At 41.2% G+C, this 23,152-nt stretch overlaps 1 protein-coding gene across 4 annotated transcripts in view; it reads right to left on the bottom strand.

Moving 5' to 3' along the window:
- Positions 1-20,655: 20,655 nt before the first annotated feature.
- Lgi1 (leucine rich glioma inactivated 1) overlaps positions 20,656-23,152 on the bottom strand; it is a 32,862-nt gene continuing 30,365 nt past the window's right edge. For 3 of the 4 annotated variants that reach the window (XM_027939974.2, XM_027939975.2, XM_027939973.2), the window contains 2 exons: positions 22,854-23,018; positions 20,656-21,491 (listed from right to left, as the gene is read on the bottom strand). In XM_027939974.2, coding sequence (XP_027795775.1) covers positions 20,656-21,491; positions 22,854-23,018 — 1,001 coding nt within the window. The remainder of the gene's footprint in view (positions 21,492-22,853; positions 23,019-23,152) is intronic. The other variant, XM_027939976.2, reaches the window with a different exon arrangement.

Here is a 23,152-nt window from a genome sequence, read left to right on the forward strand (position 1 = left end):
TGCGGTTCAGGTCTTCCCTCCCTCCCTCCCTTCCTTCCTTTCTTTTTAAAATATGCAGAAGATGAGATAATAAGAAGAAATTTAACCAGTATGTGCTACTTTATTAGGGTTGTCATGGAACAAACACACACAACATCAGTATCCATTGTTCAGCTAATATTCAGATTCCACAGGGCACCCTGTGTGCTTATTTGCTAAATCTGCCCATCCCCCCAGCCATGGCTTTGCTTTTGCAGCATCAGCATCAGCAGGGAAATCTTCACTTGCTAATTGGGGACAGCTGCCACAAGGGGGCAGCCCGGTGTCATGGTCGATGAGATGAGGGTGGTCATGATTCTGGGGAGCTCTGGCCACCCTCCTCCTGCAAATCTCCTGATCACCCCCACCTCCCCGCCCACCCCCACTTCTAACCACAACTTTCCACTGCTCATTCATGATCTTGCTTTATTAAAATAGCTAAGCTCTAAAGACACATTTAAACTCCCTTTTAAATGGAAAAGGAATCCATAATATGCCATGCAGGCTGCCTTCCTATTAATTGCAGCTATAAATTAATTCTTCTTCCTTTAAAAGCCTGAATTTAGCTTCAACTACTCATAACTCCTGCCGTTTATCCCCTTGACCGGTGTCCCCTCCCCTCCCTGTTTCTCCCCTGTCCTCTATCTGTACCACCCTTTGCTTCCTCCCTCTCCGCCCCGCAAATCCATCACTATGGTTACGTGGGGACCTGTTTCTGTGGTGCTGTCTTCCATAGCCTGCTTCTGAGGTAATTTCCCCAGTGAATTCCGACTCTTCTCAGTTATCTCTGCCCTTATCCTCCATCAATGGAGAAAAAAATCAGAGAGAGGAAGAGGGAAAAGCGGGGGAGGGGGAGAGAGAGAGAGAGAGAGAGAGAGAGAGAGAGAGAAATATATGAATGTGAACATCCTAGCAGCTCAGATGTCAAAATTCTGTTTCCAGGAGACTTTCTATAGCTAAGGCTTCCTCTTTGTGTTTTCATTCTTTATGAAGAAAAGCTGCTCCTGACCCTGTGTCTCTTAATCTGGTGTGAACCTAAATCTACTTGTAATACTTACTAAGTAAACACCTCTTGGCTTTGTGGCTGTCATAACACTAAGCAACTATTTTATTTTTTAAGTGCTTTCTGGAAGTTAAAAGACTCCTTTTAGGACAGAAAAATGAACTGAACTAAGAACAGATTTTGTCCTAAGGGGGAGACATCAACATAGAAATTGTCTACCAAGTCAGTTCAGGCTACAGAGAGAGGTTAGAGGACAGCTTGGAGCCATATGACAAGACAAGGAACTTTCTCAGAGAGATGATGAGCAAGAATCGCCAACATTTTTCAAACAGCAAAGATGATTCTGGAAAGCTTTTGTTGCAATAACATGGATGCAAAGGTCAGAAACGTCAGTATCTTGGTTTATTTGGTTTCCGGTAACTTAATATTTGTGAGTTAGGTAGTTTTCCATGCTTCTGTTGAGGTATAAGGTGACCTGCTCAAATTATGCAAATGCTCATTCAAAGGAAGCAGCAGAATTATGTTAAACTCTTCCATAATTGAAACTATGATTCATAGGGTCCATTCTCAAAGAAGAGTTGCAAGAGATGAGTCCAGTCCAGCAACATTTGCTTAATGTCATAAAAGGGCTGTAAACCACAGAAACACGTCTTAAAATCCCCAGGTCCTCTTTCATCCTCTCTCCTTACAAGCCTCCTTCTGGGTCTCAGAAAACACGACTGACACCATCCTCCAGCCTAACCTGTGATTTACTTTGTGTTGTTCTTCACCCTCTTTTCTGGTTCTGCTCCACAGAAGTCCCTAAATAGAACTCTGCTGGGAGGGGTCCCAGAGAGGAAGATATTGAGAAGGAAGAGCCAGATCTTTAACTCAGAGGGCCCTGGAAGGGCTGGGAATACATTGACAGCAACAATTTGGCCTTGTTAGACCTGCATTTTGGGTGACAAAACTAGTCATAGTTTTCTTTAAGCACTGAGCATCTGTCTAGGCCAGTTGGGACAGTCATCTCAACTAGTGATGACCCTTGCTGTGTTTGAGGACAGTAAATTCAACCACATTCAGTCTCGGCCATAACCAAAGAAGAAAGGAAGGCATTTTAAGTTGACATATGAAGGGGCTCTCTCGTTTCATGTCCCAGGCTCACCATTACCTCAGCCAGAACATTCCCTTTCCTAACAGGAGGATGGAAGTCAGAGACCCGTGGGGAAGATGAGGACAAAGTTTTACATCATCCCCCTTATCGTGGACAGTGTGTACATTGGTGACCCCGATGATGACACAATGCATAGGCTGTGGCATGCAGGAGAGGCTGGGTGGCTGTTTCAGGCTGAATTGAACTAATTGTTCATATCTTGGCTGAGTCACGAGGAGCCTCTTCCAGTCTTCAGCTCTGTATGATTCAGATTGGATCCAAATCCAATCTCTCAAGTGGCAGGCCAGTGATGGATTTCAGAGAAGAACCTAAGCTTCAAAAGGGACTGAATAAGGGTGCTATGTTCCCATTGAGGAAAGCTGACAGAATAGCAAAGCAACTGGCTATTTAAATATTTTTTTCAGTCTCGTGTTCTACCTCGGGCCCCCACTGCCTTCCTTATCATGTTGGCAAGCCTCACTCAGCAAAACCAACTCTCATTCTAGTTCTTGAACTGTGGTAGCCCAACACTCTTCTTGGGGTCTCCAGAATTGTCCACTGGCCACTCCATGGGAAGGAAATCTCTTTCCTTAAACCTCCTCACCCATATTAGACAAACCTTTTCTGGGGTCCACCCTTTGTGGTCCCAGTTTCTGGGAGACATGGCCATCCACAGCAGCTGCCACATGGTCACTGTGGCCACCTGCAGGGACAGGCTCACTCTGCAGCTCTCTGCTGCATACAATGGACTCATTCTGCTTGTTAACCCTTGGATCATACCCCTCTCCCCAAAAGGCTGTGGTTCCTGCCCTGTGACTCTCCTTCTTCATGATTCCTTAACAGGTACCAAACCCTTCGATTTTATTAAGAAACATGGCACGAAGCCATGCTGCAGCTTCCAGGTAGAGTTTATCTGACACGCCTGGATGAGTGATTCTGGCATTTATCATAAGGGATAATGGGTTGTTTCTGGGAAGGGCAGAAATATGGGCAGAAAATGTCTGAGCTCATCAACTCTGCCCTGATTCTCATTTGATCTGTTATCAGCTAATAGAATCTCTTGACCTTATCCCCACATATTATGGTAGCTCCTATTTGGGGGCCTCTAAACACAAAGTCACTTGTTATAGCCTGACAATAACTGTTATTATCATGATCTCCTGCTCTAGCATCCTTAAAGTAGAAGCTGGGAATTGCAGAAATCTCGAACATCAGAATTAGATGAACTTTAAGCTGAAATAAAAAGATTTGGAAGATGCTGATGGGGGTGCATTTGGGCATTCTGAAGGTAAAGGAGACTGGGTTGAGATACCCAATGTGGTAGGTTATTAGACAACAGTTATACATGTCAAATTTTATTTTATGATGAACATCTCCTTGGAGTCTAATGTGGGTTGGTACATGGGGTCCAGAGTATACTTTTTTGGAAGGTCCACTTCTTCTTTGCCCTGGAAGAGCCTTTTAGCAGGTTAATATGATGCAAGTAATCTGTATAAGGTAAGAGTAAATATTACAAACATCAATATCTGGGCTCATATCGCTAATGACTTCAGGGCCTACTGACCTCAGTTTAGGAGGGTGAAACAGCAAAATCCTCCTCATTAAATCCCCAGGAAATGGTTGGCATGGGATGGGGAAGGGATTGTAGTCCCTTTTAATCTCTAGTGTGGGGAAATTTCTATTTTAAAAAGTTATCCAAGTATTACATAAAAATCATCTTTAAAAGTTAACAAAGGAATTTCAGGAATAACAGTAGTCCCTTGCCTCACCTCTCTCTAGTCTCATTTCCCAGGGACAAACACTCTGAGCTACTTTAGCTATTTCTAATAACATGTATTTCTGTATTCTGAATGGAGCAGTATGCACAGGCTAACATTTCTTGCTTTATCTGTTCTAGATATGCATCTGTTGATTTATTGTTAGGATGTATGAGGATTTAGCTTTTTTCCTGTTTTTATTTATTTATTTGTTCTAATTTGTTATACATGATAGCAGAATGCATTTTGATTCAGAGTACATTTTAGCTTTTTTTTCCCCTCCCCATAAATCTTCTACCTGAATCTCCAATTTCTCCTCTCTTCCACAGGGCTAGAGTGTGAGGTGGCATATTATAAACAGCAGGTGTTCCAGATCCAGACTGCTTAGGTTTGAATTCCAGCTGTGTGACCTTGGACCAAGTGCTTAAGCTGTCTGTTCTTTAGTTTCCTGTCTTTAAAATAGAACATTGACAATAATAGAACATAGGTTGAGAGGATGATTGGGTGAGACAGGCCATGGCACATAGTAAGTGCTCCATAAGTGTTAGCTTTTAATTAGAAATTTTTGGCTAATTCAAAATTCCATGTTTAAATTAACATAAATACATAAATGATATTCCCTGATGATAATTCTCACTTTTTCCTTCTTGTACAACTTCTGTTTTCCTGACTTTAATCACTGCATGGCTTTTTCACTTGCTTAGTTTTCTGGGTACCTATTAGAAATTCTCAATTTCTCCAAAAGCCTCTCAGTACAAAACCATGTCAAGTAATCTGTCACCTCTATTTTTCCCTACTGGGAACTCCTTCTAGAAAGTTTCCATCTGCCTGTGTCTTGTGATCCTCATGCTTTCTTTGCTAGAGACATAGCAATCATCTTAGAACTACTCTCCACAGCATAGTCACAATTCCTCTGCTTCTCATCCCTGTTGAATTCCATTTTCTCACTTCTATGTCTTCCTATTTCTTGTCTTACTCCCTCATTTTGGTGGAGTACATCCTATAGTGTGTTCCAGAGAAAGGCTCATGGAAGAAAATTTATGAGATTTTGTAAGCTGAAAAATGTCAACTATTACTCAACAGCAGGTTAGAAAAGAGAACTGGGGATTCCACTATTTGTTTTGCAGGGTTTTAGAAAAACCACTTGTTTTAAGATTTGTACTTTATGCTGATCTCTACTATGCTTTGCATTCTCAGGCCTGGAATCTTCTTCAATTCTTTCTCTGGAAAGTATAGCTAATAATAGCATCATTGTAAGAATTAAATGATTAAATGCATGTAAAATATTCAGTAGGTGTCCTGCACATAGTGAAATTCAACTCAGAAAATGCTATTATAATTTCTTTCAATCCTTAGCATTGAGTATAACTCAAGTCATCTACAGACAGGAAGAAGATATAAGAGCCAGCAGAATTATTGCACTAACTGGAATATTGCTTTTTAGGAGACAAAAAAAAAAAAAAAAAAAAAAAGAAAAGAAAAGCTACCTGGGAAGTTGAGATGGGGGATTGCAAGTTTGAGCCCAGCCTGGAAAACATAGTGAGATCCTATTGAAAGAAAGAAAGAGTGTAAGCAAATAAATAAGTAAATTAGTTCTTCAGACCTTGAGGTGAGAATGAGTGCACAAATGACTATCTTGTAATAGTGGATATTTGTGTTTTTTAATAGAGTGTCTCTGCTTATTCACATCATTCAGAATGTTAGTCCCTTTTTCCTAAATCTTTGGTGAATTCTGTGCTAAAAATACTCCTTTCCCATTTGGTGCAGTGAAATGTCATATCCATTAAACACCAACATACCAAATGCTGCGTGCAGATCCTCAACCCAGCATACCCAAATCAACAGGAAATTGTGATCTTCTTCAGCTTGTTTGTCCTGCACATCTCAACAGATTAGTCTGAGGGGTAATTTAAATTTTAATTGTTATCTTAGAGCTACCTTATAATATATGAGGACAAAGAACTCATCTTCTATAAAGAAGGGTCAAGATCTCCAAACTTTGAAGTTGGAGTTTTTCCCTTATTGCAATAGAGAGCTACAGAATTTTCAGAGCTGAAAAGGGCCTTTGGGGCAATCTGATCTATTTCCAATGTTTTATAGAAAATTGGGCCCAAAGAAATTCAAATGTCTTACCTACAGTAATAGTTAACACTAGTATGTCCTGAACCTTTGGCCAAATTTTTCTAACCAAAGGCTTGATGCCTTGACACATCACCTGTCAGTCTAATGTAATTGCTTATGCCAGAGGCTCCCAAATCTCAGTTATTGGGCTGGTGATGGATTATCAACTCCAGAATAAGTTAAAAAATAAAAGTTTCTGGGTCTCATTCTTTGAAGATTCAGGGGCCCCAACAATCTGTTCATGTAGTTAGCATTGTGATTCTGGAAGGCACCCAGATTGGGGAGCCAATATTAACAGAAGTCAATGTTTTACGTGTACTATTTTCTGCTGAGATTGTCCTATCATGATTTACAGCTAATGCCTAGACACCTGCAGTCAATCTAAATCAGAAGAAGTCCTGGGCCACTAAGGAGCCTCTAAGAGTCTAATCTGCAAAGCCAACCTCAAGGTGATGAGAGCAAAAAGCGGGGTAGCTGGGCCACTATTGCCAGATGGAGATTGATCTGAAATGGAAGCAAGTCCAGGAAGAGAACAGAAAATCATCTAGGAACACTGGGTCTCTTGTCTCCCAGGCATGGAAGACCACTAAATTAGAATTGGCAGCTTGACTTTACTTGGGAAAACATCATTTTGAAACAAAGGCTATCAGTTTAAATATTTTAAAACAGAATATTTGAGAGAATACAATTTTAAAATGTATATAGAAAATGTAACAGTGAATCATCATGAATAATAGACCAAGACAGGAGATTGCATTTTGTCATGTTTTGCAAAATAAGAGCTGGAAGGGATCTTTGAAACCTTTTAGTGAAGGGATTTTAGATGCATCTAGGGGTGTGGCCCTTCCTGAGTAACTCTAGCTCTCTGATAGAGGTTGTCAATAGAGACCAGAACTCCTGCAGATGACATCTGTTGTTTTGTTTAGCATTCTTTTTTTTAAAAAAATATAGTGCTATAGTTTTTACTTTAGGGAATCACTCTTACCTCACTCTACTGAAGTGAGACAGTTCTCTTATTTGGTTCCCATCCATGGGTTCCAGAAGTAGGCAGGGGGCGCTAAAGGTGATCAATCAGAATTTTCTATCCTTAGCCACAACAATTGTAGCAGGGCTAGGTGCTGGGCCAACAAGCATCAGCCCTGAACTTTTGCTAGGAAAAACTGGAAAAGAGTAGTTTCCAGTCTTTCTGCAGGGTATGGCTAACTGGTAGGACTAATGTTGGAGCTGTTAGTGGGCATCTTTCCACCATGGAAAGGGAGACTGACTAGGAGGAAGTCAACACCGAGGAAAGAGCTAAGAGTTAGAGAATGACAGAACGGAAATATAGTGTGAGTCTCCAGGCCAGTACCTCTAAAGGTATATGCACTATATATTTCAATTAGTACAGTTAAGTTTTAGTAACTTACCACCAAAAGAACCTTGACCACCATGACTCCTCAGGGATCAGAACCTGGGGTAGAGAAATGGTCATGTGTTTTGGGGAAAATCCTGATAATTATAATACATCCATGAAGAATGGACAGGGCTTGGGAACAAGAAATAGGAATATGTTTTTTTCCCACTGGAACATTTCTAGTTGAGAATAACATAAGCTAGTCTAGGGAAGTCGGCCAAAGTCACATGTGTAGAACATACTAAAATTCTTCTGAGTTCAATTCTGTCTTCTTTTAGAAAAAAAATGTTCAATTAATTTTTTTTTTAAGTTAACAGGACTGGGGATGTGGCTCATTGGTAGAGCACTGGCCTCGCATGTGCAAGGCCCCAGGTTTGAGCCCCAGTGTGTGTCTCCCCCAGCCCCTGCTGCAAAAGTTAAGGTACACATCACTTGTTAATACAACTTTGCTAATGGATACAGTGTGGTAGGATTGCTTTATTTTATCTTTCAGGAACATCTGGCTTTTATTGACACAAAAGTCAGACAGAAATTTGAAGAGCCTGTTATTCACATTGTTCCCTCCTCTGATATAAACACTGACCACATTTCAATAAAAGCAAGTCTTATTAAAATATAGGTGATTTTCTAGAGGCTGAAGTCCCTCCATTGTTTCTCAGTAAGAACGTGCGCCTTCCGTAGCACCTGACTCCTGCCATCTTCCTTCTGTGTTGGAGCACAGACACACAGCTGGATGGTCTGTTCACTTGACCCTGGACACCTACCTGCCCCTCTTTTTGTGGAGTAGCTTTGTCTACTGATGGAACCACCTGGGGTTTTGCTCCACTTCTTCTTCGAGAAGTCCACAGGCATCCTCAACTCTCATAGAGATGCATGCACAGTATACAGCAGTCTCCTTCATAGAACTTGGATGCAGGCTCTCAGTCAGACTGGCTTAACTGTGTGTATGAGGGTAAATAATTAACCTCATCAGTAAAATGGAGGTATTTGAAGTAACCACCTTCTGGGATAGTTGTGAGGCTTAGCAGGATAGTTGTGCCTGCTCTATGACTCATTATTCACATTTTACAGAATGACTTTGATTAACTTGCCCAAGGTCATAAAGCAAGTAAGTGATCAAACTGAAAGGCAAAGCCAGACTGACACTAAAGCACATGACACTACTATGTCTGCTGACCCAGAGAGAAATACTGGGGGTGCCAACAGGATCCATCTATAGGCAAAATCATGGATCATGATGTTATACCCCTATAGAATAGACTTTGCCTCTTTAAAGCCCATGTTTTGCATGTTTTTTATCTTCAATGCAATTGAGTTTCTTGTGTCAATAGGTACAAATACCCACCAGTGGCCCTATGCTACTAGAGACACTTCAGGCTCCAGAGTGGGGTTTCTGTCTACCTGGCAGTGTACACAGTTTTGAACTTTTAAAATATATTTGTCATTAGGCACAAATGTCAGGTGCCACTGACAGAAAACCATCAAAATGAATCTTTTTTTGCTTCTTAACGGGCTACACAATTATGGATCAGTTATTTTAGCTTTCTCATCTGTAAAATAATATTATTGTCATAGAATTATACAGGAAAGGGTAACAATACAGAGAAAGCACTTAGTATAGTGATTGGCTTATAATAAATGCTCAGTAAATGTCATTTATTATGCTTAAAATATTATAGGATATGTCCTCTTAAAGATATTTTATTTAATGTTAATTAGATATATATGGATATATAGGATCAAGGGAATGAAAGATATAGGACCCAGTGCCTGGGATCTGTTACTATTAAAAGGACTGATTTCTGGGACACAGTTTTGCTGGGAATTATTGTTTAAAGCCTCAGTCAGGGAGGATGCTCCCCCTGGGGCATCTCTGAGCAGTGCTGACTGTGATAGATCTGCATTCTTCTCTGGGGATAAACATTTCAAAGGGCATAGACTTTCTGAAAGTGCTGGTGCTAAGTTTCTTGCCCTTTTATTTTTTATTTTTAGGTGGACACAATATCTTTATTTTTTATTTTTATGTGGTGTTGAGGATCAAATCCAGTGCCTCATGCATGCTAGGCGAGCACTCTACCACTGAGCCACAACCTCAGCCCATTTCTTGCCCTTTTTGATCTCCTCATAGTCATTAAGTTAGTTTCCATTCTTAGGTAATCCATATCCAGGATTCTTTGTAGGGCTAGGAACTTCTGGTAGAGGATGTGACTGCTTCTCAGGAATGTTGAAGCTGCTGGGCTTTAGCTATTTGATTTACATCACTCCTATGGACCCTCTACAAGGTAGGACTGTTCAGAAACTTTGCAGTCTGTGGAATAGAAGAGTCATTAATTTATGTCTAGGACACAGTCCTGACCCTCAAGTGTATGTCCCAGCAAAAGAGATGGACATCAATAACCAGCCACAATACAAGGCAGAATGAGTTATGAGCCTTGCTCAATGTAAAAACAACAGGCTGGGAAAGCTGGAAGAGAAATCACATCTAATTGGCTGGATGAGGAATCAAACTTCAAAACATAGAAAAGTAGGGGGAGGGCATTAAAGGTGGTGGAGCAGCCTGGGCCTAGGAGCATGTAGGTTCTTGGATGATCAGGGACTAGCAAACTACAAGGGTAACTACACTGTGGGCAGAGTGGAGGATGTTGGAGTAGAAGGGCCATTTAAGTCTTCAAAATGTGGCATCCCTGGAGGCCTAGATGCCTTTGGCACCAGTCATATTAAAATGCCTTTACAATCTACATTATGAGTGACATATGAAAGCTGAGTTGAATGCACTGAGTTGTAATTAGCTAGTTCACTGCATGCATAGATATGGTCCTCGACCAATGCCAATCCAGGAAGAGTTTGGAATCAACTTGTGCCGAGATAAATATAGAACTTGAGACATTGTCACCACAACTAAGCATATAATCATTTACCTAGTTATTCCTTCTTATTTTAATTTCAAAACTATTGGTTCACAACACAATCAGAAATACGTTAACCCAAAATATATCAGATATCTTTTAATTTCCATAGTTCAAAACTTTTTTTTAATACACTGGAGTTTTTTTTTTTAATTGAGAAGCTCTGATCTGGTTGAAATAATATGTTTAGAAAAAATTCTAGGTTGAGATAGAGAAAAGAGTAAACTTGAAGATGAAGCAATAGAAAGGAGTCTAAAAACTGCAGACAAAAAAAAAGAGAGATTGAAATAGCTAACACATACCGTCATATCTATAATACAGTAAATTGGGCTTAAACTTTCTGACTTGGAGATAGTTTTTAAATTTTTTTGGAAATGTTATTTATTTTATTTTTAATTCATGAGTGCATTTAAATCACAGAGCATAATGGTTTTCATTGTGGCATATTTGTATATGCATATCACATACTTTGCCCATATCCACTCCCGCCACCCCCCAACCTTCCCTTACCCCCACTCCATTCCCCACTTGAAGATAATTCTTTGGCAAGTATAGCTTCTCCTCTTTTTTATCTTCCAACCCTATACCCCGCCCTCTCTCTCTGCCCCTCTGTGATGGATGTGTTGCACTGCCCAGGTCCCCATTTAGGAATAAGGGTTATCTTCCCAGCTGCTGGGAGTGCTGCCAGAAGATGGTCCTCGGCGTTCTGCCATCTTTGAGGATTGCCTTGGCTAACACCCACCTCACACAAGGCCATGCTTCTTTCCAGGGACAAGTTGCAGCTGATGACTAACCAACAAGAGGGTTAGGTATCTATGAAGGCTGGTCTCCTTGCTCTAACTTGGGGTATCTGGGAAGAGACCTCCCAGTTCCAGAGCTCCTTTCAGGGTTTCCTGAGGCTCCAGTTGGAATTGTGTCACAGCTGAGCTTCTCCCTCTGCCCAGTCCTGCTTCCCACTCCTCCTTCCCGGATGTGGACCTCAAGAATGCTTCCTAGAGAGCCACCCCCTCCCCCTGCGCCCGGCAAGGTAGAGGGAATTGTGACCACCCACAGAGCAGGCCCAGCGGCCTGCTGAGGGGCAGAGCCGCCCCCCACCCTCGCGCCTGCCAGGTAGGTGGAACTGTGACCACTGACAGAAAAGGCCCAGTGGCCCGCAGCGGGACAGAGCTTCCAATCACTCCTGCAAGGTAGGCGGGCCTGCGACCCACCGGCAGAAGAGGAGCAGCAGCCTGCTGAGAGGCAGAGCCGCCCCCTCCCCCCGCGCCTGCAAGGTAGACGGAACTGTGACCACCATCAGAACAGGCCAGACCTGCAACCGACAGACAGAACAGGCCCAGTGGCCTGAGGAAGGGTAGAGCCGCCCCCCCCCCCCGCGCCTGCAAGGTAGGCGGACCTGCGACCCACTGGCAGAACAGCCCCAGAGGCCTGCAGAGGGGCAGTGCCGCTGCCTGCGCCTGCAAAGTAGGCAGAACTGCGACCACCGACAGAACAAGCCTAGCGGCCCGCAGAGGGACAGAGCCGCCGCCCGCGCCTGCAAGATAGGCGGACCTGCTACCGACCGGCAGAGCAGGCCCAGCGGCCTGCCGGCGTGGTAGGCACATTGCCCCAATTGGAGGAGGGGCAGAGCCGCCGCCCGCGCCTGCGAGGGAGACTTTGCAACTATACAAGACCAATATAAATATATAGGGGGAAAATTCAATAGCACAACAGTTTCACCAAGTAGAAAGGAACGCGAACAGTATGAAGAGACAAGGAAAAAAAGGACCACAAGCAATGCAGGTCAACTCAACGTTAGAAGAGGTAATAGCTGCAGCAGATGGAATGTCAGATAAAGAATTCAGGATATACATGCTTCAGATGATCAGGAGTCTCAAGGAAGACATCAGACAGCAAAATCAGACAATGAAAGATCACTTCAACAATGAATTACATAAACAAATCCAAGAAGCAAAAGATCAACTATACAGGGAGATAGAGGTCATAAAAAACAAACAAACAGAAATCCTAGAAATGCAGGAAGCAATAAACCAACTTAAAAACTCAATTGAGAATACTACCAGCAGAGTAGAACACTTAGAAGATAGAACATCAGACAATGAAGATAAAGTATTTCAACTTGAAAAGAACATAGACAGCTCAGCAAGACCGTTAAGAAACCATGAGCAGAACATCCAAGAAATATGGGATAACATCAAGAGACCAAATTTAAGAGTCATTGGGATACAGGAAGGGACAGAGTTTCAAACCAAAGAAATGAGCAATCTATTCAATGAAATAATATGAGAAAACTTCCCAGACTTGAAGAATGAGACAGAATCCCAAATCCTAGAAGCCTACAGGACGCCGAATGTGCAAAATCATAAGAGACCCACACCTAGACACATTATAATGAAGATGCCCAACATACAGAATAAGGAGAGAATTTTAAAAGCTACAAGAGAAAGGAAGCAGATCACATTTAGGGGTAAGCCAATCAGGATAACAGTTGATCTTTCAACACAGACTCTGAAAGCTAGAAGATCCTGGAATAACATATTTCAAACACTGAAAGAAAATGGGTTCCAACCAAGAATTGTGTTTCCAGCGAAATTAAGCTTCAGGATGGAAGATGAAATTAAAACCTTCCATGATAAACAAAAGTTAAAAGAATTTGCAGCTAGAAAACCATCTCTTCAAAACATCCTTGGCAAAACATTACAGGAAGAGGAAATGGAAAATAACAATGAAAACCAACAGTGGGAGGTAGGACAGTAAAGGGGGGAAAAATAATCAAAGAGGAAAACAAACCATGTTTAGTAACATAAATAAACAAATATGGCTGGAAGAACAACCCATATCTCAATAATAACCCTAAATGTTAATGGCTTAAACTCACCAATCAAGAGACACAGGCTAGTAGAATGGATCACAAAACAAGACCCAACAATATGCTGCCTACAGGAGACGCATTTGATAGGAAAAGACATACATAGGCTGAAGGTGAAAGGTTGGGAAAAATCATATCACTCATATGGACTTCGGAAACAAGCAGGAGTGTCCATACTCATATCAAATAAAATAGATTTCAAGCCAAAGTTAATCAAAAGGGATAAAGAGGGACACTACATACTGCTTAAGGGAACCATACACCAACAAGACATAACAATCATAAATATATATGCCCCAAACAATGGTGCAGCTATGTTCATCAAACAAACTCTTCTCAAGTTCAAGAGTCTAATAGACCACCATACAATAATCATGGGAGACTTCAACACACCTCTCTCGCCACCAGACAGATCTTCCAAACAAAAGTTGAATAAGGAAACTATAGAACTCAATAACACAGTTAATAACCTAGACTTAATTGACATATATAGAATATACCACCCAACAATAAGCAGTTACACTTTTTTCTCAGCAGCACATGGATCCTTCTCAAAAATAGATCATATATTATGTCACAGGGAAACTCTTAGACAATACAAAGGAGTAGAGATAATACCATGCATCCTATCTGATCATAATGGAATGGAACTGAAAATCAACGATAAAAGAAGGAAGGAAAAAGAATACATCACTTGGAGAATGAACAATAGGTTACTGAATGATCAATGGGTTATAGAAGACATCAAGGAGGAAATTAAAAAATTCTTAGAGATTAATGAAAACACTGACAAAACATATCGGAATCTATGGGACACATTGAAAGCAGTTCTAAGAGGAAAATTCATTGCTTGGAGTTCATTCCTTAAAAAAAGAAAAAACCAACAAATAAATGATCTCATACTTCATCTCAAAATCCTAGAAAAAGAAGAGCAAAACAACAGCAAAAGAAGTAGAAGGCAAGAAATAATTAAAATCAGAGCTGAAATTAATGAAATCGAAACAAAAGAAACAATTGAAAAAATTGACAAAACTAAAAGTTGGTTCTTTGAAAAAATAAACAAAATCGACAGACCCTTAGCCATGCTAGCGAAGAGAAGAAGAGAGAGAACTCAAATTACTAGCATACGGGATGAAAAAGGCAATATCACAACAGACACTTCAGATATACAAAAGATAATCAAAAATTATTTTGAATCCTTATACTCCAATAAATTAGAAGATAGTGAAGGCATCGATAAATTTCTTAAGTCATATGATCTGCCTAGATTGAGTCAGGAGGATATAGACAACCTAAACAGACCAATATCAATTGAGGAAATAGAAGAAACCATCAAAAGACTACCAACTAAGAAAAGCCCAGGACCGGATGGGTATACAGCAGAGTTTTACAAAACCTTTAAAGAGGAACTAATACCAATACTTTTCAAGCTACTTCAGGAAATAGAAAAAGAGGGAGAACTTCCAAATTCATTCTACGAGGCCAACATCACCCTGATACCTAAACCAGACAAAGACACTTCAAAGAAAGAAAACTACAGACCAATATCTCTAATGAACCTAGATGCAAAAATCCTCAATAAAATTCTGGCGAATCGGATACAAAAACATATCAAAAAAATTGTACACCATGATCAAGTAGGATTCATCCCTGGGATGCAAGGCTGGTTCAATATACGGAAATCAATAAATGTTATTCACCACATCAATAGACTTAAAAATAAGAACCATATGATCATCTCAATAGATGCAGAAAAAGCATTCGACAAAGTACAGCATCCCTTTATGTTCAAAACTCTAGAAAAACTAGGGATAACAGGAACATACCTCAATATTGTAAAAGCAATCTATGCTAAGCCTCAGGCTAGCATCATTCTGAATGGAGAAAAACTGAAGGCATTCCCTCTAAAATCTGGAACTAGACAGGGATGCCCTCTCTCTCCACTTCTGTTCAACATAGTCTGATAGAAGAAAAAGTTGGCTACGATCTACAGTCGGTGGGGTCGGGCTCCAAATTCCTCAATAGGACACCCATAGCACAAAAGTTAATAACTAGAATCAACAAATGGGACTTACTCAAACTAAAAAGTTTTTTCTCAGCAAAAGAAACAATAAGAGAGGTAAATAGAGAGCCTACATCCTGGGAACAAATCTTTACTCCTCACACTTCAGATAGAGCCCTAATATCCAGAGTATACAAAGAACTCAAAAAATTAGACAATAAGAGAACAAACAACCCAATCAACAAATGGGACAAGGACCTAAACAGACACTTCTCAGAGGAGGACATACAATCAATCAACAAGTACATGAAAAAATGCTCACCATCTCTAGCAGTCAGAGAAATGCAAATCAAAACCACCCTAAGATACCATCTCACTCCAGTTAGATTGGCAGCCATTATGAAGTCAAACAACAACAAGTGCTGGCGAGGATGTGGGGAAAAGGGTACACTTGTACATTGCTGGTGGGACTGCAAATTGGTGCAGCCAATTTGGAAAGCAGTATGGAGATTTCTTGGAAAGCTGGGAATGGAGCCACCATTTGACCCAGCTATTCCCCTTCTCGGTCTATTCCCTAAAGACCTAAAAAGAGCATGCTACAGGGACACTGCTACATCGATGTTCATAGCAGCACAATTCACAATAGCAAGACTGTGGAACCAACCTAGATGCCCTTCAATAGATGAATGGATAAAAAAAATGTGGCATTTATACACAATGGAGTATTACTCTGCATTAAAAAATGACAAAATCATAGAATTTACAGGGAAATGGATGGCATTAGAGCAGATTATGCTAAGTGAAGCTAGCCAATCCCTAAAAAACAAATGCCGAATGTCTTCTTTGATATAAGGAGAGTAACTAAGAACAGAGTAGGGTCGAAGAGCATGAGAAGAAGATTAACATTAAACAGGGATGAGAGGTGGGAGGGAAAGGGAGAGAGAAGGGAAATTGCATGGAAATGGAAGGAGACCCTCAGAGTTATACAAAAGTACATACAAGAGGAAATGAGGGGAAAGGGAAAAATAATACAAGGGCGACAAATGAATGTCAGTAGAGGGGGCAGAGAGAGAAGAGGGGAGGGGAGGGGAGGGGAGGGGGATAGTAGAGGATGGGAAAGGCAGCAGAACACAACAGACACTAGTATGGCAATATGTAAATCAATGGATGTGTAACTGATGTGATTCTGCAATCTGTATATGGGGTAAAAATGGGAGCTCATAACCCACTTGAATCAAAGTGTGAAATATGATATATCAAGAACTATGTAATGTTTTGAACAGCCAACAATAAAAAATTCAAAAAAAAAAAAAGAATGCTTCCTAATGAATGTTTGTACATTAACGTCTCAGAATCTGGCTCTCAAGCAGCCCAACCTGGAACACCACACCCCCAGTCTTCCTATCACAGTCCCTCCCTGCTTGCCTCTCCTTCCTTCGTGTTCTCCCTTCTCCTGTTCCTTCTTTCCACTTACTCCTTCCTTCCTTTCTTTCTGTTCTCTCTCTTAGACTATGTCGTTTCTCACCTGGGCTTCTTTCTCAGCTTCTACATCAGATTCTTCTCACTTTTCCTACCAGTTTCCTCTGCTTCTGCAGCACATGTCCACCATGGCTGCTCCAAAATGGTGTCTTCAGCTCCTCGGTCACCATCATAGTAGCATATGCTCTTGGCACCCCACCCAGATGCCCTTTTCTGGGCTGGGTACTCATCCTGCAGCTATTATGGGTATTGGTCAATGACAGTTCATGTGCACCCTTCTCTGGAGGATTGTCTCCCCTGGAGCTGCCTGGGAGGTTATGCCCTGCACCCTTTGTTTGGCCAGGGATGGTCCGATGAGGGGGTACACCAGACCATCCTCCATTCTTAATGTGGGACACACTCTGTGGTCCAATTCATGCTCAAGTCTCCTTAGGATCAGTCTAAGACCAGCCTTTTCCTGACTGTTCAGCATCTTCCCCTGCCCCATTCAGTTCTCACTCCCTTATGGCTCTATCCTGAGAGTATTCCCTCAACAAACCCCTCTGCTTTTAGGGAGGCTGATTTAAGATCAACACCTTTCAAATCTGGTACCTGGCTAATTGACCCAGCCTCTGCTGGCCTAATTTTAAATATCCAGGAGAGAGAACTAGTGGGGTTCAGGTTAACGCAGCCCAACTTCTTGACTGAATATCTGGACTAGGAGTTCACTCCAGCTCCAGTCATTTGCAGCTAGAGTGGGGAATGGAGTTATAAGACAGGGTGGATGGAGGAAAGGGAGAGGGGGCAACTCATAGAAAAGGGTGGCCAATTCATATGAAAGCTGACCTACCACATGCCATCTTCTTCAGTCTGCCTTAGCTCTGTTTTCTCTGTTTGTCTCCTCACTTTTCCTCTCTCTACTTGTCTATAGTGCCATGTTGGGGTTGGAGAATGACTTTTCAAAAGGTAGCACTGTGTGATGGAGCGAGAACTGGGCTGAGAATCAGGCTGAGAATCAGAAGGCCTAAATGATAGGCCTAACTCAACCAGCAGCTCTGGGCCTCAGGATTTCGGTAAATTAGAGTCAGTTTGCTGAATTCGATGTTAATGCTTCTCTGAAAACTTAACAGGGTAGAATATACGTTTTAATCTCTGGATCCCTAAATTCGGCACAATGCCTGGTACAGGGTAAGAACACTGATATATTGTTAAGGAGTTACCCTTTAAAATGAAATGAATTACATTAAAACATAAGGTACAGTGTGACCCAGAAGTGCAATATTCTAGATGTGGAGACAATTAGCAGTAACCATCACTTGATGAGTACTCACATGTACCAGTTCTCTGGTAAACATTTTATGTGCTTTTTTACTGCTATTGTGTAACAAATCACCACAAAACTTAGCCATTTAAAGCAACCATTTTATTATGCTCATAGAGTCTATGGTCAGGAATTTGGACAGGGTACCATGGGGATGGCTTGTCTCTGCTCCATAATGTTTGTGGCCTCAGTTGGGAATGTCTAAGTAGGATCTTGATGTTGGGGGTAGGGGATGCTGGAATCAGGAGGTATCCACTCTCAGGACTGGTGGTCCATGATGTCTGTTGGCCGAGACATCAGCTGGGACAATAGACCAAAGCACCAACATGTGATTTCTCCATGGGGCTTGAGCTTCCACAAAGAATGGTGGCCCCAGGCGAGAAGGACTTCTTACATAGCTGCTCAGGGCTCCATAAGCAAGTGTCCCAGTTTACCAGGCAGACGCTTCATTATTTTATGACCTACTCTCAAGATTCAAACTGTATCATTTCCAGCACATTGTACAGATTGGAAGCAAACCTCAAACCCATGCAGATTGAGAACAGGTGAATTAGGCCACACCTCGCAAGATCCTCACAGAGCTTGGGTGAGAGACATATTTGAAAATACAATCTACTGCACATATACTTGCTCATTTAACCTCTCCCTTGTCCTCAGAAATAGGTATTATTGTCCTTCTTTCAAAATAAAGAAACAGGCTCAGATGGGTTAAGTAGCTTGTTGGTGGACAAAACCAGAACATGGCACAGCTGGACTTAAACCCACTCTTTACAAATCAAGGGTTCCTCCATGGAACAGAATGAATTAAGACATTCCAAGGCCAGTTCTCCCTAAGTGCAGGATCAGGAATGGGTAAGTATTCCCCTCTATAACTCTGATATCAGAACTCATGTCCAGTCTATATGGATGAAGGAATCTGGTCTTGTGTGTACCTTTCCAGGGTGTTGCTTCCAGAGGCTGTGTAATTATTTTGTTGACCCTCGATGCCTCAGCCTGCAAGATACATGCAAAGCAGAGGAGATGCTCCCTGACGGCTCCTACCTGGTAATATGACTAAAGAGTCTGAGGAACAATGAGCAGAATCAGGTTCTGATGCCCTCCATAAAGACAGCATGCACACAACCAGTTTGTGCCAGGAGTGTCTTCTCTGCCATGACCACCCCTCATCATTTTTTTTTTTTTTGTACTAGGGTGCTTTATCATTGAGCTACGTGCCCAGCACTCCCCTCCTTTTTTTGATATAAGGACTCATTAAGTTACTTAAGGCCTCACTAAATTGCTGAGGCTGGCTGTGAACTTGCAATCTTCCTGCCTTATCCTCCCAAATCAGTGGGATCACAGGAAAAAAGCACCATGCCCAGGCACAATCCTCTTTTGAAATCACATCTTCTCTTTAATTTCAAACAAGGACTACATCTTCCCAAAAGACATCCTTGATGCTCCTATAATACTTAATCTGGAATGTTCAAATACTTCTTGGCACTCACTGCTTGCTCTGCAGTCTTCTCAGGCCCCAGAGGATTAGGACTGTACCCTACCCTTCCTTAGTAGCTGCCCCCACCAACCATATTCCATTCTTAAAAAGTACTCAAGAAATGCTGACCGATTAAGTCGAAGGGCCTTATAAAGTTTATAATAAGAGGAGGACCCACATGCTTCTTCAAAAGTGTTTTTGAGAGCCTACACAGGCATTATGCTAGGTGTTAATAACTCATGTAATCCAAAAGCAGGAATTTAGAAAATCAAATATGAGCCTTCCGGGCACTGTGCAGCAGGTCGGTAAGATCAAAATTAGTTTCTAGAAGCAAAGCATCCTTGATATTAAGAGGGCTTCCTAGCAGGTACATTTGAAGCAAGTGCTATAAGGTTACAATCTCTTTCAGCAGTCAGATGATTCTGAGTCAAATATTTAGAAAGTCCCTGAATAGGGATTTTTAAATCCTAAATATTAATTTTAATTTCTCTATAAATTGCCTGAGTAGTGTTCTTAGCTGGGGCTAACAGACAGGAAAGGATTTATTTCAAATTATTTTTCTTATAACAGGTAACACTTCTCTATTTTTCTTTTAATTTGTCACCATGTCACCTCAAAGTGTCCCTAAAAGCCATGACCTCTGGAAACACCTTTGACTATTCAGAATCAGCCAATACAGCCGCAGACAAACATGTTCATAAATTACGGGTATTCAATTTCCATGTTTTATCTTCATTCATTATTCATACCATAAATCCTCCATCCAAATATAATCCTATTGTATAAAACTACTTCCTCAATATACCATCAACAAGAATAAAACGACTCCTGTAAATAATTACCTTTGGGATATGAAAGAAAATGTAAACATTTTATTTGGCAGTTGTTTCTGAACACATGAATAAATAAATGGAAAAGTACATATTAATATTTCTTTTTGGAGTAACAGATACCATTAAATGCTTATTTACACATCTTCACTGCAAAGAACAGTTACACAATTTAAGTTTTGTCTTATAAAAGGTAACTTCCCACACCACTGGACTGGACAGTTAAGGATGGAGATACTGATAGTGCTTGGTTCTAGCAGTCTCAATGTTTGAAAGGCATTCATTTGCGAGAGTGATAAGAGTCATCATGCATTGCGTTCATCCAGATCATGTACTGTAGAAAGTTTCTGATGGCAGCCACAGGATTTGGTGTCTCATGCGCTTAAGTCAACTATGACATGTTTGTAAATCTGCGTATTTCCCTTAAAACTGGAAGCAAAAAGAAAATTACGCTTATTAATGGACACGTGTGTGAATGATCTTGGTGCCTGAACGTTTAATTCCTGAAATTTCACAAATTTGGCTTTCTCTGCATCCCAGTTATACACTTGAGTAAAGGAGTAATCACTTCCAAGAATGGCATATTGGTAATTATTTATCTGAAGAGGCTGGAACACCATGGATCCTCGAGACGGCATTCTCTGAATATCCTGGAAGGAGGAGCCTCCCCATTTCATGACTTTGGAGTCACCAATGAACCTTGTCAAGCAGATGTACACGTCACCTTTCACTGAGAAGTGCTTGACAGCATATACATCCTCCATGTTAGGGATGTCAGTCTGGTTAGTGAATAGTTGTGTTGCTTTGTTCCACTGATAAATTACAGGACGCTGGGAACTACTGGACAGGATTAGATGAGGCGTTCTGAGGGTCAGAGGTGTTCTGGCAATTTCTAGGTATTCCACATCGGTGTCCCTGTACCACGCATGTAAGGATTGATGGGAGTAGAATCCATTTCCATTCCATTTATAAATGGTAGTAAAACCAGCTTTTGAGCTGTCAGCAACGACAAAGTACCAGTTGTTTTCGATCTTGAATGTTTCAATGTCATTGGGTTTTCGAATTTTGAGAATTTCAATATCCTGGATTTTTATGAATTTGTTTGCAAAACCATCTCGCTTATAGATATGAGAGCCACCAAACAGCTGGGCCACAATAACATAGAGCTGAGTTTCAATGACTATAGGCTTGCACACTACAGTGGACGTGCCTGGGAAAAGATAAGCAAGAGATTAGTTGTGTGGCCATCCTCTTTGGAACGTGTTGCTGAGGCTGGCCTTGAACTTTCAATTCTCCTGCAGGCTGGGGCCATACAACAAAATCAGCCTAAAACAAGAGATTTCCTTGGCTGATTAAGCAAGACCAGTCTCCAAGGCCAATGTCCCCAGTGTTCTGGAATTCTGTACCTTTTCACCTCACAGGGCTGTGTTCCCAGCAGCAAAACTGTCATGTCACATCTAGCCTGCTCTAGATGTTCAGGACACACAGGTATAGTCTGAGTTTTTTCCTCTTACCTCTTACAGAACAGAACTATTGTTTTCCTGGACATGTCAGAAGTTAAGCAGAGTAATTCTAATTAAAAACCGCCATTTATTGAGAGTTTAACTGTGCTTTATCAAATCATATCATTACATTTTCCTAACAACCTTAAGAGAAAAATTTCATCTTCCTTTTCCAGATGAGAAAACTGAAGCTTAGAGTAGCTAAGTCCTACTACCACAAGGGAGAATTGGAATTCAAACCAAGTCCCACCAGTAGATTCCCAGTCCCTCCCCGACACCTATTACCTCAACTCCTGAATGAGGGTTTATTTCCCAAATACTTTTTTGGGGGGAGAGAGCATTGGGGATTGAACCCTGGGTACTCTACTACTGAACTACACCCCCAGCCTTTTTATTTTATTTTGACACAAGGTCTCACTAAGTTGCTGAGGCTGGCCTTGAACTTGCAATTCTCCTGACTCAGCCTTCCAAGTCAATGGGATTATAGGCTATGCCAACTGTGACTGCCTAACCCAATTTGAAGCCAGGTTAGCTGTTTCAGGACTTATAACTTGGGCTAGGATTCCTCAAGGTTCCAGAACTACTCTACAAAGCCTAGAGCAATGGTTTGGTCAAACCCCAGCTCTACCTGTAATTGGTTTGCTTTAAATGTGAACTGCTCCCTGCTCTAGAAAAACTGCTTCATGCTCTAGAATCCCCCAAGGAAGGAGGGAGATGATAATCGTAACTTTTTTGGAGCTTTAGGTCACTGGTTGCAGGAGAGAAAAGGAAGAATCCTTGAGAAAGTGAAAGAGGGATACCATCTCTAGTGAGGCTCCTGAAAGTTATTTTGGGAAAGGTAAGGAGACATATCTTATTAACAACCCTGTATGTTAGGTACTATTCTCAGTTTACAAGTGAAGGAATTAAGTCTTGGAGGATAATTCTTAGTTATCTAATAAAAGGTAGCGTTGAGATTTGAATGACTCTGGCCCTGCTCAGAGCCTGCCCTCATACCTCTCATCTTCTCCTGTTACCCTTGGCTAAAGCAGTTTAACTTCCCGTTCAAATTTTTATTAGGGTTTTCATACCTGTAATATTGTCATAATTCCGGAAGGTCTTTTCTACATGGTCCCATTCAAGGAAAATGCATTTTCCAGTAAAAGGCTGAGCAATCACCACATATTCATCATTCATATAAGAAAAAGTATCTATGGACAGTGATTGATAAGGCAGGTCTTGAGACTTTGCAAATTCTGCAAAAATAGGAAATGATGATGAGTAACGGTAACTTAATAGTAATACTTCTTTCCTTGGCTAAATCTCAAATATCCATAAGAAATACTGTTATTTTAGAAAAACAGCAAAATGACAATTTTACTTTGCTTTT

This window comes from Marmota flaviventris, chromosome 4 (assembly GCF_047511675.1).
Source record: "Marmota flaviventris isolate mMarFla1 chromosome 4, mMarFla1.hap1, whole genome shotgun sequence".
Classification (NCBI taxonomy): Eukaryota; Metazoa; Chordata; class Mammalia; order Rodentia; family Sciuridae; genus Marmota; species Marmota flaviventris.